Source organism: Macaca thibetana, chromosome 17 (assembly GCF_024542745.1).
Source record: "Macaca thibetana thibetana isolate TM-01 chromosome 17, ASM2454274v1, whole genome shotgun sequence".
NCBI lineage: Eukaryota > Metazoa > Chordata > Mammalia > Primates > Cercopithecidae > Macaca > Macaca thibetana.
In genome coordinates this window covers 86,160,386-86,174,347 of record NC_065594.1, presented here as the reverse complement: position 1 = coordinate 86,174,347, position 13,962 = coordinate 86,160,386, and the positions used below count along the sequence as shown (strand labels likewise).

Below are 13,962 nucleotides of genomic sequence, written 5' to 3'. Positions count from 1 at the left end.
TATAGTTATTTTTATTATTGTCTTTAAAGTTTTTTTTAATGTTCATGAAATAACTGTTTTGAAATTGCCCATTTTCAAGGGAAGCTGTGTCTTAGACTTACTAAATGCTCCAGTTGTTACTGGGAAAGTCTTCTTGTGTTTGCAGCCTTTGTCCATAGAGTTTTCTTTGCAGCACTTTCTGTGCCTGGTTTAGTTTCTTTTCAGAGGTGACACCCAAAGCTGAATGAGTCAGCAGGTTTGGTGTGTTGGCCCTTTGCAACAGCTGTCCTCATGAAGGTTCTGTGGGCTGGTGGTTCTACCTTCACATAAAACCTTGCAAAATAACCCACAAAGAGGTTTTCGTCACACTACCAAAATCATGTGAGTCAGAGATGGATGAAAAATGAATGCCATTGTGTTCATACTTTTCAAGTGAACAGTAGCTATGGCAGAGCTGTTAGACAAAGAAAACGGTATTAAAGAAGCACCTCCCAATTTAGCTTCATGTGGCTTTTGCATTTTTTTTGCTGCAAATCCATAGCTAAGACACATCTTGTGGCATAGTCCATAAGTCATCTTTTCTAAGGACTGTTTGATTAAAGGTGGTTCTGTGAGATCCACCCTGTGGCATTCATGGCATCCTCTTGGAGGCCTCCCTCACTCTCCATGCCTTGGCAAAGTCTTCCTTAAGAAACACTGAACGAGTCTGGAGAAGCTGCCATTTCTTAGGGCCCTCATTGGTTCAGTTGTCTATAGCTTTTTTTTTTTTTTTTTAATAAAGAGCATGTAAAATTGGAAGGCTCCACAAACAGCTTTGCTTTTTTTTTTAGACATGTACTCCACTTCTAAGCAAAATCACAAAGTAAAATGCTTGCACAAATATAATGAAACAATATTCTTAAAGAATCAAAACAGAGGAACTTTAGAGTCTTGCTTATGTTGTTGAGCATATATTTGTTTTCTTCTCTGCTTTGGATTTACTCATTTCTGGGGTGTAGGTTTGGCAAGTAGCACTGAAATGTACTGAATGCACTGTTCTTTAGCAAGATAGTTACGGGAGCTTTCAAATGTCCTCTTAACATATAGATTTCTTTTAGAATACAGAATGATGTGTGGGCTGTGTAAAGCGATTATGTGCTTTATTTGATGAATTATTTATGTACTATAAATGTAGCAAAAGCCACATTTCCATCATTAAATGTAATCCCATTTGGTGATACAACAACATCAGCCTGTCATTTGGGTCCTCTGACTGAGGGGTGAGGATTTATGTTTGATACCTTGCGCATAATGGCTGAGTTCAAGCATTTAAACACATTTTTATTTTTAACCTATAGCTGTCATCTTTGTAATAGGATATTCATCAGAATGTTGCCAGAGACTGTGCATTTGGGTTCTTGAGGGATACAGCACCACCACCACCCTCCCCCTGTCCAAGAGAAACAGATCAACATCTTAGGTTGAGAGTCTGGGATCTGGAAACCCCGAGTTCCTGAGTGCCCTTTGACAAGTAACTTAACCCCCCTCTGCCTCAGTCTCTTCATCTGTAAAGTAGGAATAATGACAGCACCTGCTTCACAGGGTTGATGGGACTCCAGATGGAGTGGGATATATAACATGCTTATTACTTCCACCCTTGACACCAAATGCATATAACTAAGAGTTAACTTTGGAGCAGGGGAGGAAGTATGAGGCTGCAGGCTAGAGGCAGAACTGTGCTCGGCTGCAGGCTGGAGAGGATGGGACCCAAAAGCTTGGCTGATTTGACGTCCATCCATAAAATGGAACTCCAGAGAGTTTGCACGTTTCAGTCATGCTGCATAACTTAATTATAAGATCTTCTCTCTGTCGTCTTTGAGTGTTATAAAAGCTCTTTTGTCCTTGAGCTTCCTTTACCAAGAAACATGCATTTATGTATCTTTTTGTTCATGGAATTGCCCAAGCTTGTTAGCAGATCCTTTGTAAGACCCAAAAGAGACAGACAGAGGAGGAGTCTTCAGATACATACAATCATTTTTCCCAATTTCCATGTCACCAGCCTTGCCAGGACTTTTTCTCAGTTCCCTGTTATACAAAGAAAGGAGTGTATCTTTATTGATAATTTTAGCAGCATCCTAATGTGGTATAAATCGTCTTCCAGAGAAGAAAATGTGTCAGGGTTGCGTTATCACTGAGGCTAGCCGGGAAAGTAGATCAGTCCATTAGTCTGATAATTAGAAGCGTTGTTTCTGTTATTTCTTAACATCATGTGAACTCCTTTTCTGGCTGTATTAAAGGTTTTCTCAGTGTGTTTCAGTGAGGCTCCTTATTGAATTTAATATGAATAAAGATAAATTCTTTACACTTAGGGATTAAAGTCTCAGCTTCTGCTTAACTTGAGATTGCACTGAGAAACTTCTGGCTCTCAGGTATGATGGAGTCATGACCATGGGAATGTCGGTCCCATATGGCTCAGTGTGTAAGAAGAAGCTGTTGTGGATGGAGACTCTGTTCACATTACATGACATCACCTAAGCCATCATGACAGCAAGAATTATTTAGGAATGGCTCAGAATAAAACTGCCTTCATTATTTCATAAAATATATCTTGGTATCTTTGGCACCTGCGTTTATGGCTTTTTCAAGATTCACTGGGATTTATAAATAATTGGACAATACTGGAGACCTAGTACAAGTATGAAAGAGGACAGGCTTCTTTTTTAGTAACCTTTAAACATTCATCCAGAAGATAAAACTTTAAAGCAAAATAAAACACGAAAATAGCCAAGACGCACAGACAAACAAATATAGAGTTCTTAAGAGTCACATTTGTTCCTGAAGTTTCAAAAATCTCAGGCTGGGTGTTTGATCACTTAGGGAAGTGTTGTGGCCTTCACATACTCTTGTCTCACTTTGAAGTCTAGAGACACAGGTCTCAGAGCAATTTTTATCACTGTGAGAAAGCTGAAACTTAGAGAGTGTGAGTAGCTTAGTACAATTCCGTTGGCCATCAAATGTCAGAAACAAAACTCAATCCAGGGTCGCTGGACCCTTCGGCCAGCATTGTTAGTTTACAGCAGTGCCTCCTGGGTCCAAACATCTAAGTGCACATGTAGCAATAGTAAAGATAGTATGCAAGCATACATAACACATATGCAGAGACAGCGGACTATATGTACACACATGTTGCATGCACAGCAACAGCAGAGAAGCTCATGAACTATAAAGGATGGACTCGCTGCTTGTGTCAGACATTTTGGTACTGACGCTTTGTCATATATTGTGTAACATATAACCAGCTTGCAATCATCTGCCCCCAAAGTTCAACTAAAAATCCTATAGGGTACTAGGAAAGGAAGGCCATGGGGAAAAGGTGGTTATGATGGCAATTTGTTAGCTCTTATGAATTTTCTTTTTTTTTAGACATACTCTTAATTCCATTTTTTCAGTAAGTCTGTACTGTTTTGTGTTTTTGTGTTAGCAAGTACTTTGAGCCCCTCAGTAGAAAATTGCTACATAATATAGTTATTAAAAATAAAAATCTCTCAAACATACAAGTAGAGGTGGTATGAGACTTCAAATTGCCTTAGCCAATTACAAGTGCAACAGTTTCGCTGACTGGCTGGCTGGCTGGATAGACGGACCGATGGATTGGCAGACCCTCAAGCTGGAGGGTAATTGATCTCATTACAGAGGAGCCAGGCTGGGTGACAGTTCTTCTTTGCAAGGGGCTTTTTGCATTGGTGAAGTAGCCCGTTTTGTTGTTCCTGATGTTAAACAGGAGATGAAGCAAACATGGGAAATTGCTCTGGATTCTTAGAGTATAGAACATGTCCCCTGGACGGAATAAGGTTCATGTGTAGGGCAAATTTAGACAGGGGCACCTGATTGGGATTACTGCTGGTCTCTAAATGGTCCAAGCAAACAACATGTCCATCTAAGCTGTGATGCCATGAGAGTGGTGCGTTTTCTCCTCGGCAGTGTTATATTCTAAACTGTCAGCAGACATTAATTCGGTCGCTGGTGAAGTCCCACTGCCTAGAGATGAACTCTGCCTCCCATGGGTGTTTTCCACTTCAGTGCCACTCGTCTTGCAATTACTGGGTCATTAATATCATTGCATGCAATTAGTGACAGTAGAATGAGCTAGAGGGTTGTGGGATGTGCACCCTCCCCACCATGAGCTTTTTACTCTGACCCTTTCCTAGCTCGACCTTTTCGTATTTTGGCAAGGAAATTTTAAGGGTCGAGACTGTCAAAATCCTGAGAGTAGGCACTGGATTATGTGCTGGAAATAATTCACTCAAACACATGCTTCTTCGTGGTCGCAAATATTTTCATTAGATATTATTACTATCCCTTCTCTGGGAAGTTTCATTTTTAAAAATCTGATGCTTGGCCGGGCGCGGTGGCTCAAGCCTGTAATCCCAGCACTTTGGGAGGCCGAAACGGGCGGATCACGAGGTCAGGAGATCGAGACCATCCTGGCTAACACGGTGAAACCCCATCTCTACTAAAAAGAATACAAAAAACTAGCCGGGCGAGGTGGCGGGCGCCTGTAGTCCCAGCTACTTGGGAGGCTGAGGCAGGAGAATGGCGTAAACCCGGGAGGCGGAGCTTGCAGTGAGCTGAGATCCGGCCACTGCACTCCAGCCTGGGCGACAGAGTGAGACTCTGTCTCAAAAAAAAAAAAAAAAAAAAATCTGATGCTTAAGTATAGCTAATATAGACAATAGGGAATTATGTTTTTATCTTTAGAACTCTTGCATTATTCTTTTCTTTAAAAATGTGAGCTTAGTCATTACTATTGAAGTGGTCATCTGGCCACCTATTTTTAAAACACAATTCCTCTGTCTTAGTAGATTTTGGCCCATATTAAGCATATTAAAGCTGACCTTTTTTTTTTTTTTTTTTTTTTCCCAAGACATGGGGTTTTACTGGGGGCTTGTACACAGGAGAGAGAGAGAGTCCAGTGGCAATGGGCTGGACAGGATATCCGCATGGCCCTGTGGCAGTGAGCTGGGCAGGAAAACTGCAACTGCTTGCAAACGGCTTGTAGTTATCTATAGCATTTCCACTTAAAACCATCCCACTAATGACTTCCACCTGGCAACCTTCATTTAATCCAGAACTTAGGACCTCGAGTCCCTGTACAGCCCATGTTCCACAGGATGGGCTGAGGGCTCAGATGTGCCTCCTAGACAAGGAATGACTCTCCACATTGGCCATCCCCAGATTCCCTAGCTCAAGACACATGTTCAGGTGTGTCTAAGGCTGGCTCTTCTATGTGAAGTTATTTATTCTTTACCATTGACTCTTATGTTCCCACTATGTTAAGTTTTTCTGAATTACTGTGGCAATAAGAAACAGTCCCTTAAATTATACTAGAAGAAAAGCCTGTTTTTTTCGTTTTTTATTTTGAAATTTTTTTCTTAACTGAGAGATTCCACCTGCGTAAATCGTCATAACTTTTAACAATAAGATCTTAGACTTAGAAAGTGATGTTTTTCCTCAACAGAATTTATTAAAAACCAAGACACCAAGGTGTTCCAAGCAATATTTTGAGGGGAAACAACTCCATAAATAATCTTATGTGGTTAGACATGTCTCTAGCAAAACAAAAAAAAGTCAAGGGTTGGGGGAAGTGACGTTTATTGCCAGTACTGTCTGGTCTTTCTCAGAAAAGTGTCAGTGTACATCACTGAGCCTGGAGGGTATGTTTTCTTGATCTATACCCCCTATGTGTACACGTGCTTGCACGCACACACGTGGACATGCACACATGTGCACCTGCCATCACTGCTTTCTGCTCTTCCACCTTTTCACTCTGAGTGTCTATAGCCAGTAGCTTTCCAGGTCTGTATTGTCAAAGATACCTATGGCCCTGAATGTCTTCACTGAGTGTTACTTGACATTCGTACGGTTTTTAATGGTTAAAAGGCTTTATGCGAAAGCTGTGATATAATTTCTCCTGTTCTAGATATGGTGTTTATTGCTTTATTTTGTGACTGTACTCTCAGTAGATTGACCTCCTCCCTCAGTGTCCAAGCCTCACATAGCATGATGGCACCTGCAAACTCAGTTCTGTATGCTGGTATCCTTTCTCTTCCCAAGTAGAAGTAATTAAGTAATATATGTCATCAAAACCTTTTAAGTGCACATGTAAACAAAAACAACTTACCAAACTGCTTCAAAGTTGTTCCATTTTTAACACTCTTATTTCTGAGCTCTGGGTAGAATATCCTATTATTGTTCATCATGAATATTTGAAAGTAAGGAAATAAGACTGTACCATTTTCTTTAAGAGCATCCATTTGTACTTGATAGCATCTTCAGTTATATTTCAATGCTGGCAAACAGGAGGGGAGGTCTAAATTGTGACTCAATTTTAGAATCTACTTTTTCCAAATTATTCTGTTTAGTGCAGAAAACTAATTAATTGTGTTGCATAGAAAAGTCGCTGAAGCTAAGCCAGTTATTACTTCTTAATGCATGATTTACTGCTTTAAATTTTCAAAACACAACCATAGCAATATGGTATTAATTCAAGTGATTCTTCCTATCATATTGAACAATGTTTTCACGGGTGAAAACCTCACACATCCTACAATCACTGATAGTTTATACAGTGTTTTAGCTGTGGCTCCCTGCATGCATAATCAAATGTCAGTGAGAACGGTCTCATCAAGTAGAGAGCTTGTTTTGTTTAAATTAACTTTGCTAAATATAATTTTCTTTTTGAAAATAAATTCTTCTGTGTTTTTCTTTCTTCAAGTGAGGCCATTTAGGGAAGTATACCACATAAAACTTTTGCTCTAAGATAAGGCAAATTTGGTATTACAGGATGAAGGGCTATGTGATTTGAAGTAATGCTGAATTTGTTAAATATATTAAGCTAAACAAAAATAATGAGGCCCTTGGAAAGACATGATTATATTTCTCATTTTTCTCATTTTAAAGCCACAGTGAAAAACACATAAAAGGAAGAAGTTAGAAAAAAATGAATAAAATTGTCTTTTTCCTTTTGGCAAATTAAATAGATGTTTCTGTTTCAGAAGATTTTATTAATTAACTTTAAAGAAACAGTCATTTATTTTTGGCATTCAGTGAACATTATCATTTCCATGTTTAGAACTTTTCTTCTAAGTTAGCATCTTAAAAGATAACTGTGAAACTCAAGGCATTCAACTACATTAATTTGAGTTTCAGAAATTGAATTCTTGTTTCTAGAGTACATAGTTTGAATTGATGTCAGGGTGTTAAGTAGGTAAATCTTAGCTTCCTGGGTTGTATATTCACATTAATTTTTTTTTTTTTTATCAACCTTCTTATTTTTCAACTTACCTTTTTTTTTTTTTTTTTGGACACTCAGATTTGATATCCCTGTGGTAGAAGAAAACAGTAATGTAGTTTGGTATATTGTTGTGTTTATGTTTATTTTAAAGTCACGGCTTTGCTTTCCATGTTGTTACTGGATTATGCTTTTTTTAGTTCCTCAGTTTGCCAAGATAACAGTCTTCCGATCTTCAGAAGTCTATGTCGAGCTTACAGAAACTGATGTGTAGGAAGACTAGCCTAAGAAATCCAAATTAGCAAGGCTAGCATGTGAGAACATGCTGGAAAAGAATAGCTCCCATAGATACTGACAGAGAATGTTCATAAAATGCTGCTTGTTTCGTGGTCACATGAGAGTGAGTTGTGTCCAGTACAGCTGTATGTAAGGGCAACATTTTTATTCTTACGACTGTGGTTTTCATGACCCTGGATGCTTATTATGTCTCTCTGGTGGACTTCTTCAATGGAGTTGATACAAGTACTTGCTTTCAAGTGTCCATCAGCCCTCTACTCCATCCCGGCCCTATACAAATACAGTACATTTTTAAATAATTTGAAATACCCTCCGTAGGGTTTATATTTCTTCGTGCTTCATTCTTTCCGTAAGAACTGTGATACCATTATTCTGTAGGATTTTTTTGTGCTTCCCCTGTTTCGAATCTCTGTGCCAGTGAGACCCATGTATCGGCACAAATCCAGAAGTTTGACTGCCCATCTGATTAGCACACGCTTAGCAATGTGGTGGACTAAACACAGCCAAGATGTGGGGCTGGAGCTTAGCCTCCTGGGAGCGGAGCAGTGAACATCAGATGAAGACATGTGAAAATGGAGTACTACTTCCTCTTCGCGGGGATGGGCTGAACAGCACAGCCAGAAATATTCTTGCCCTTCGAGTCTGCTTTATAGTTACTCACTGGTTCTCTTTTTTTTCCTACTCAGATAACCAGTATACTCTTCCCAGTGACTAAGAACTGTAGGTGCAAATAGATGGCAAACCGCAGATGGCGGCTGTGTGGTTTCAGATGTGCTCCTGAACTTAGACGATGTGAACTCAGGGAACTTTTAGACAATGTGAACTCAGGGAACTTTTAGACGATGTGAACACAGGGAACTTTTATGGCTGAGCAGTAATCTCTGCCCACTGGAAATTAGGCCCTGGGGGGAACAATGTAGTGACTTCTGTATACTTACTACATGCAATTAGACTGCTGAAGCAAAAGCTTTTAAAAGCAGGCTGTAAAATGCCCATGTATCTTTATTAAGCCTATTTTCCAACTGGATAGAGAAACTTTTCTAGTAATTTTTAAATGTATAAAGTCTACTGAGCCAAGGGGGAAAAAATATCTGGGCACTAAAAGCTTAGTTGTAACAGTGTTACTTTTTCTGTCTCTGAATGATTAAATGTAATTTCATCTATTTAGCAATACTATGATTGTGGCTGCATTAGATCATGCTGATAGAAAGATACAAAGAAAAACTTAAGTATAATGAACTAACAATTTATTTTCACTCTTTCTCTAAGTTAAAAATTCCTAGTACATTCAAATGAACAATGAAAATAATTGCAAAATTGTCTCCTGAAATGGAAATAGATTTTTTTTTTTTTATTTCCAAGCATTAGCATTTTCTTGTTGTTTTTCAAAATCAGCCACTAAGCCTTTCAAAGCTTCTTGGTGACTATTGCAGGAGAAATCAGAATATTAATCTTGTGGTTTTATTTCAGAGTTCGCTGCCAGGAAGGAGGTACAATTGGGTTAGGAGACTTTTTTTGAAGCTGTGTCACTGTTCAAGGAGAGGGGTTTGGAAGCTTGGCATAAGAATTACATTCCGTGATGAGGATGTAGCAGGGGAGAAGAAAGGTGATTTTCACTATGGGAAGTTATACTTACATCAAGTATAAAATAGACTGAAGTCGTTTTGAATTATGTTATACTTGTAAAGTTTACCTCCTGGAGTTTCAGTTAGTACCCACGTACTAACTGAATTAAAACAGGGTTATTCATGACAACTTAGATCATTTCTAACTTATGGCAAAAATCTTCCCTGGTGGAACGTGTAACAGTATTTTCAGTGCCCCTTTATAAGCAACCAAGCATTTGGGATGTTAATTTAATGTTAGTAGTGAATTTTTCAATATCTTTCAGTAACCTTTGCAAGTCACAAGTTGACTTAAAAGGAAAAGAAGTAAAATCCTGAATATAGCTGAAAAACCGTCCTGGCTCAGACTGTTCAGCCCACTTCTGCTCACCACCCTGCAAGCACCCTCCCCCAAACAAGCAGTAGCCTGGGGCTTCAGAAGAACCTACAAAAGCAGCATCTGTAGATTTTTCCTTATCCAACTCTAAGACTTGAAAGTTTCCCTCTTCCCCCCACACTTTTTTTTTAAACCAAGAAATAAAAAAGTTTTCACTCTTAAAGGTGCAAAGCGCTTTCATTCTTATGCAACATAGCCTTCCTCCTACTGTCTTATAGTCTGTGGATGTTAAATTATAGATTCCAATTGAATTTTAATACTCTAGAGATTTTACATTTGTGGTTGTCAAGACAGCATTTTGGGTAGACCTAGGGAGCTCCACACAAAAGCATTGATATTCAGAAAAGGCACTGACCTAGAAATTAAAAGAAAAAAAGTCAAATAATGTTCATCTCTTGTGCTTCCAGTTTGACGAAGTAGAAGTCATCAGTAGTTTCTCCCTCTGCAGATGCAGTTCTCAATTCTATTTACAATTAACTCTGCTCTACTGTGCATGTCTTTCTCTTCATGATATTCATTTAATTGTTTTTCTTTTGGATCTGAATCTTTGACTGTCTTTTCCCCTTAAGATTAAAATAAATAAATGTATATTCCTCCCCTTTCTTTCTGTGCACTGCCCTTCAGATCTCATTATGTCATTTTTCAGCTTAGTGTTGAAACTTTCAGCAACAAAAAGTAAGTCATTTAACTTTGAGTTTGAGTGCACTTTTGCATGTAGGTTCATTTATGTGCATGTGCATTTAAAAACATTGGGATTCCACTTGAATTAAGTAAACCAAACATTTTAAACTATCAGCCAAATACAGACATCAGCTTTTCACTTTTCTGTATATGCAGACACATCCTAATTTGTTAGAAAAATCAAACAGGAAAATTCTCAACAATTAATTGAAGATATGGCACTGCTCTGAAATGGTCCAGAAATAGGGTCTGCTCATAGAAACTCACAGTTTGAAGCCTTTGGGAGGAAAGGATACTTTGAAATTTAGGCACATATTTGGAGGAGGGAAAAGGGAAAGAGCAGAATGAAGAACTGAAAAAAAATCACACACCAGGGCCTGTCATGGGGTGGGGGACGGGGGAGGGCTAGTATTAGGAGATACACCTAATGTAAATGATGAGTTAACAGGTGCAGCATACCAGCATGGCACATGTATACATATGTAACAAACCTGCACATTGTGCACATGTACCCTAGAACTTAAAGTACAATAAAAAAAATTTTTAATAGTCACATTAAATAATTAAAAAAAAAAAAAACTGAAAAAAAGACCTTTTTTAGATTCACAGAAGTGTACAAAATTTTTAGGTATTTTTTTCAAGCTGTCTGCTGAGCAGTTTCTTAATAGTCTACAATGTTTGTATCTACAAACAGATACCGTCTGCTTCTTACTACCCTTCCAAGACCATTATTATTATGGCAATTATTGCTCAGTTTCCCAGCAAAAATTTATCCACAGTTACAGAAGAATGAGATGCGACTGTGAGACTGTAAAGGTTAAGCAAGCACTCAGAGAAGCACAGTGACATGTATGCACAGAAGGGGCAGCCTTTGTTTTGAGGAAAACAGTGAAAGTAAAAGTAGTTCAAGACCAGAAGACAAGTAAATAAGTGCCTTAGTTTTGTAGTTAATATAATTTCCATGGAATGCCTATTTCTCCTATAAATGCATACAGAACTTGTTTGCTGACCCACTATTTGGAAAACAAACAATCCCATTAGAAGAATGTCTTTGGGATTTATTTTTACCAGAAAAACAATCCTTTTTTCAGTCCTTGCAAAGTACAATGTTACAAGACAAGACTTCGATAATCAGGTAGAAAATGGATTTAAATTGCAGAAATGTATATGAAACACTTTTGCTCCTTGCCCCTTGAACTTTAGGGGAATGAAAACGTCTAGCACTCTCCACCTTCTTTTCTCTCCTGGAACTTGAACTGTAATTCAAAGCCTGTGTCTCATTAAAGTACCTGGCAGCCTATCTCTGTACAGCTTGAGTTACAAAGCTATTCAGAGACCTCGCTGGTCTAAAGAGACAGAACAAGGATGTGTTTAAATAGAGCATAGGCTGTTGAAAAAGAAAATGCTGAAAATGGTAAAATGATTCTGTCCTTCCTTCCACTCCTTACTGCCGAGGTGGAGTTGGTGAACACCAGCAAGTGGCTGATAAAAGTCCCCACTTTCTCTCAGGGCTGCACCGGACCCAGAACGAGTGGTGGGCATGTGTGTGAACCCTCTATTCAGCCAGAGTTTTCCTGCAACACGTAGTTTGGTTGAAGAGGTTGACTGAGGTTGACATTGGCAGTAATAACACGTGTGTTCTTCTGATTTACAAAATGATGGAGGAAAAGGGAGATTTTGAAGACCTGAATTCTGGTATACTTCTTAAGCATGTATAAGGCTGAAGAAAGAAGACAAGGGTTGTGGGAGGCTCCTGGTCTAGTGTTTACAGAACTTGGATGCTTGACAAACAGAGCGTCAAGCTAATTGTTCTTGAAGCAGGAAATCTGCAGTGGAGGAAGCAGGTGTGGGGGGATGATTACCACGTTTGGAAATGGCTGCATTAACTATTTTGCTCTTCTGAGTTTGGCCCCAAAAGAGTCCATAGACTTTTTGAAAGATGCCATCCCTTTTATTTATAGACTAACATTAAATCAGTCATTTGTGAAGGAAGGAGAAAGTGCCTAAATAAATTTGGAGTCAGATAGCATACATGCGGCAGTGTTTCCAATATCCATTTCTCTTTATTTCTTTTTCTTTTTCTTTTTGGCTTTCAGCATCCCCATACTTTCAGAAAACTTGTGACTAAGAGTGAATTCTTATTTTTCAAATTGTTTTCAGACATTTCATGTTCATGTAAACTTGGCTTATTGATTTCCTGATTTTTCTTTATTTTTTTGTTTTGTCCATTTTATTTTTAATCAGCTACATCAAATGGGTCTTTGGAGGGCCTGGATAACCAGGAGGGAGGGGTGTGCCAGACAAGAGCCATGAAGATCCTCATGAAAGTTGGACAAGGTAAAGACCATCTGCTGCTTCATGACGCCACTGTGACCTGGTGTTGCCCCCAGCTAGTGTGGTGCTAGTGTTGCTGACGCCCACCTTCATTCGCTCTTCTCTTTAGTTTTCAAAGCAAACCCTTCTGCACTTTGAGCCACTGGCAGATTTCCTCAAGTCAATGTACTAAGCTTTTATTGGAGATCTCTCTAAGAGTTGAGGTCAGCAAGGTAGAATGTCTATTGCCATAGATAGATAGATAGATAGATAGATAGATAGATAGATAGATAGATAGATAGATAGATATTTCTTTTTAAAAAGCAAAACACTTTGGTTCAAAATCAAAATATCCAGAATGAAAACTAAAAGCTTGTGCAGTTTTGCTCATTTCTGAATCTTGACTACAGAAGAGTTTTGTTCATTGTGACTTTTCCAGTGTAGATAACCTATTGCACAGAAAGAAATAATTCTTCTAATTAAAAATTGGTATAGTAGTCAATCAACTTGCTCAGTTAAATTGAAATGTCATCTGCAATGCTTTGCCTGCCAAATGCAAGAATCCCTATAGTTTCCACAGATGGCCTCACGATCTAAACCTCTGAAATAACTAGTATAACCATTTTGTTTTAAAAGAAAAATTATATTCTTGTATTTCACAGTACTTTGCATAAACACTCTTATGTTCATTGCTATTCATGCCTGTTGAAATATATATGCAGCTCCTAAAGCTAGATATTGTCAGATGTCTGTGCCGTAATTAATCATTTGTTTTTCATGTAGCTGCAGGTTCTGCTGGATCAACCAGGAATAAAGATCCAACAAGACGTCCAGAACTAGAACCTGGTACAAACGGAAGAAGTTCGACAACAAGTCCCTTTGTAAAACCAAATCCAGGTATAACAGCATGATCTGTGTGTATGGAGGGGCCCACATTCTCAGTAGTATCTTAAAAGGTAGAGCAGAGTCTAAGGACTTCTAACCAGTTAGGATTAGCTGGTAGTTACAGTGATCAGGAATCTTTGCTGTCAGTGAGTCATTATTAATTACACTCAATAAGAACAAAATAACTCATTCCAATGAAAGTCATACATTCAAAAGAGTAGAATTCATGAGCTGTAAGTGCCAGTTATTAGAACTACTCTGTCAGGCCAAAGGTTTCATTGGCTGACATTTTATCAAGCTGGTTGTCAATGCCAGCTTAAAGCTGATATTAATGTATATGTAATTAATGTGCTAATCCCTCCTCTAATTATATCTAATCCACAGAGGGCCTAATTGATCCTCTTCTAAATTTTAAATGCTAACATTTTTAAATATTGCATAATAGTATTTTTTCAGGTGGTTATCGTTATTTTGTTTCACATTTGCCATGTAAAAGAAAATATTAAACAGGTCCCTGACAGAAGCGTAGAATACCA

At 38.4% G+C, this 13,962-nt stretch overlaps 1 protein-coding gene across 3 annotated transcripts in view; it reads left to right on the top strand.

The window, feature by feature from the left end:
- The window catches only part of EFNB2 (ephrin B2), a 45,821-nt gene that overhangs the window by 27,284 nt on the left and 4,575 nt on the right, over nt 1-13,962 (top strand). Inside the window, exons 3-4 of one of the 3 annotated variants that reach the window (XM_050766648.1) lie at nt 12,473-12,565; nt 13,325-13,438. In XM_050766648.1, coding sequence (XP_050622605.1) covers nt 12,473-12,565; nt 13,325-13,438 — 207 coding nt within the window. Of the gene's footprint in view, nt 1-1,316; nt 6,615-12,472; nt 12,566-13,324; nt 13,439-13,962 lie in introns of those variants that run through there. The other 2 variants (XM_050766649.1, XM_050766650.1) reach the window with 2 other exon arrangements.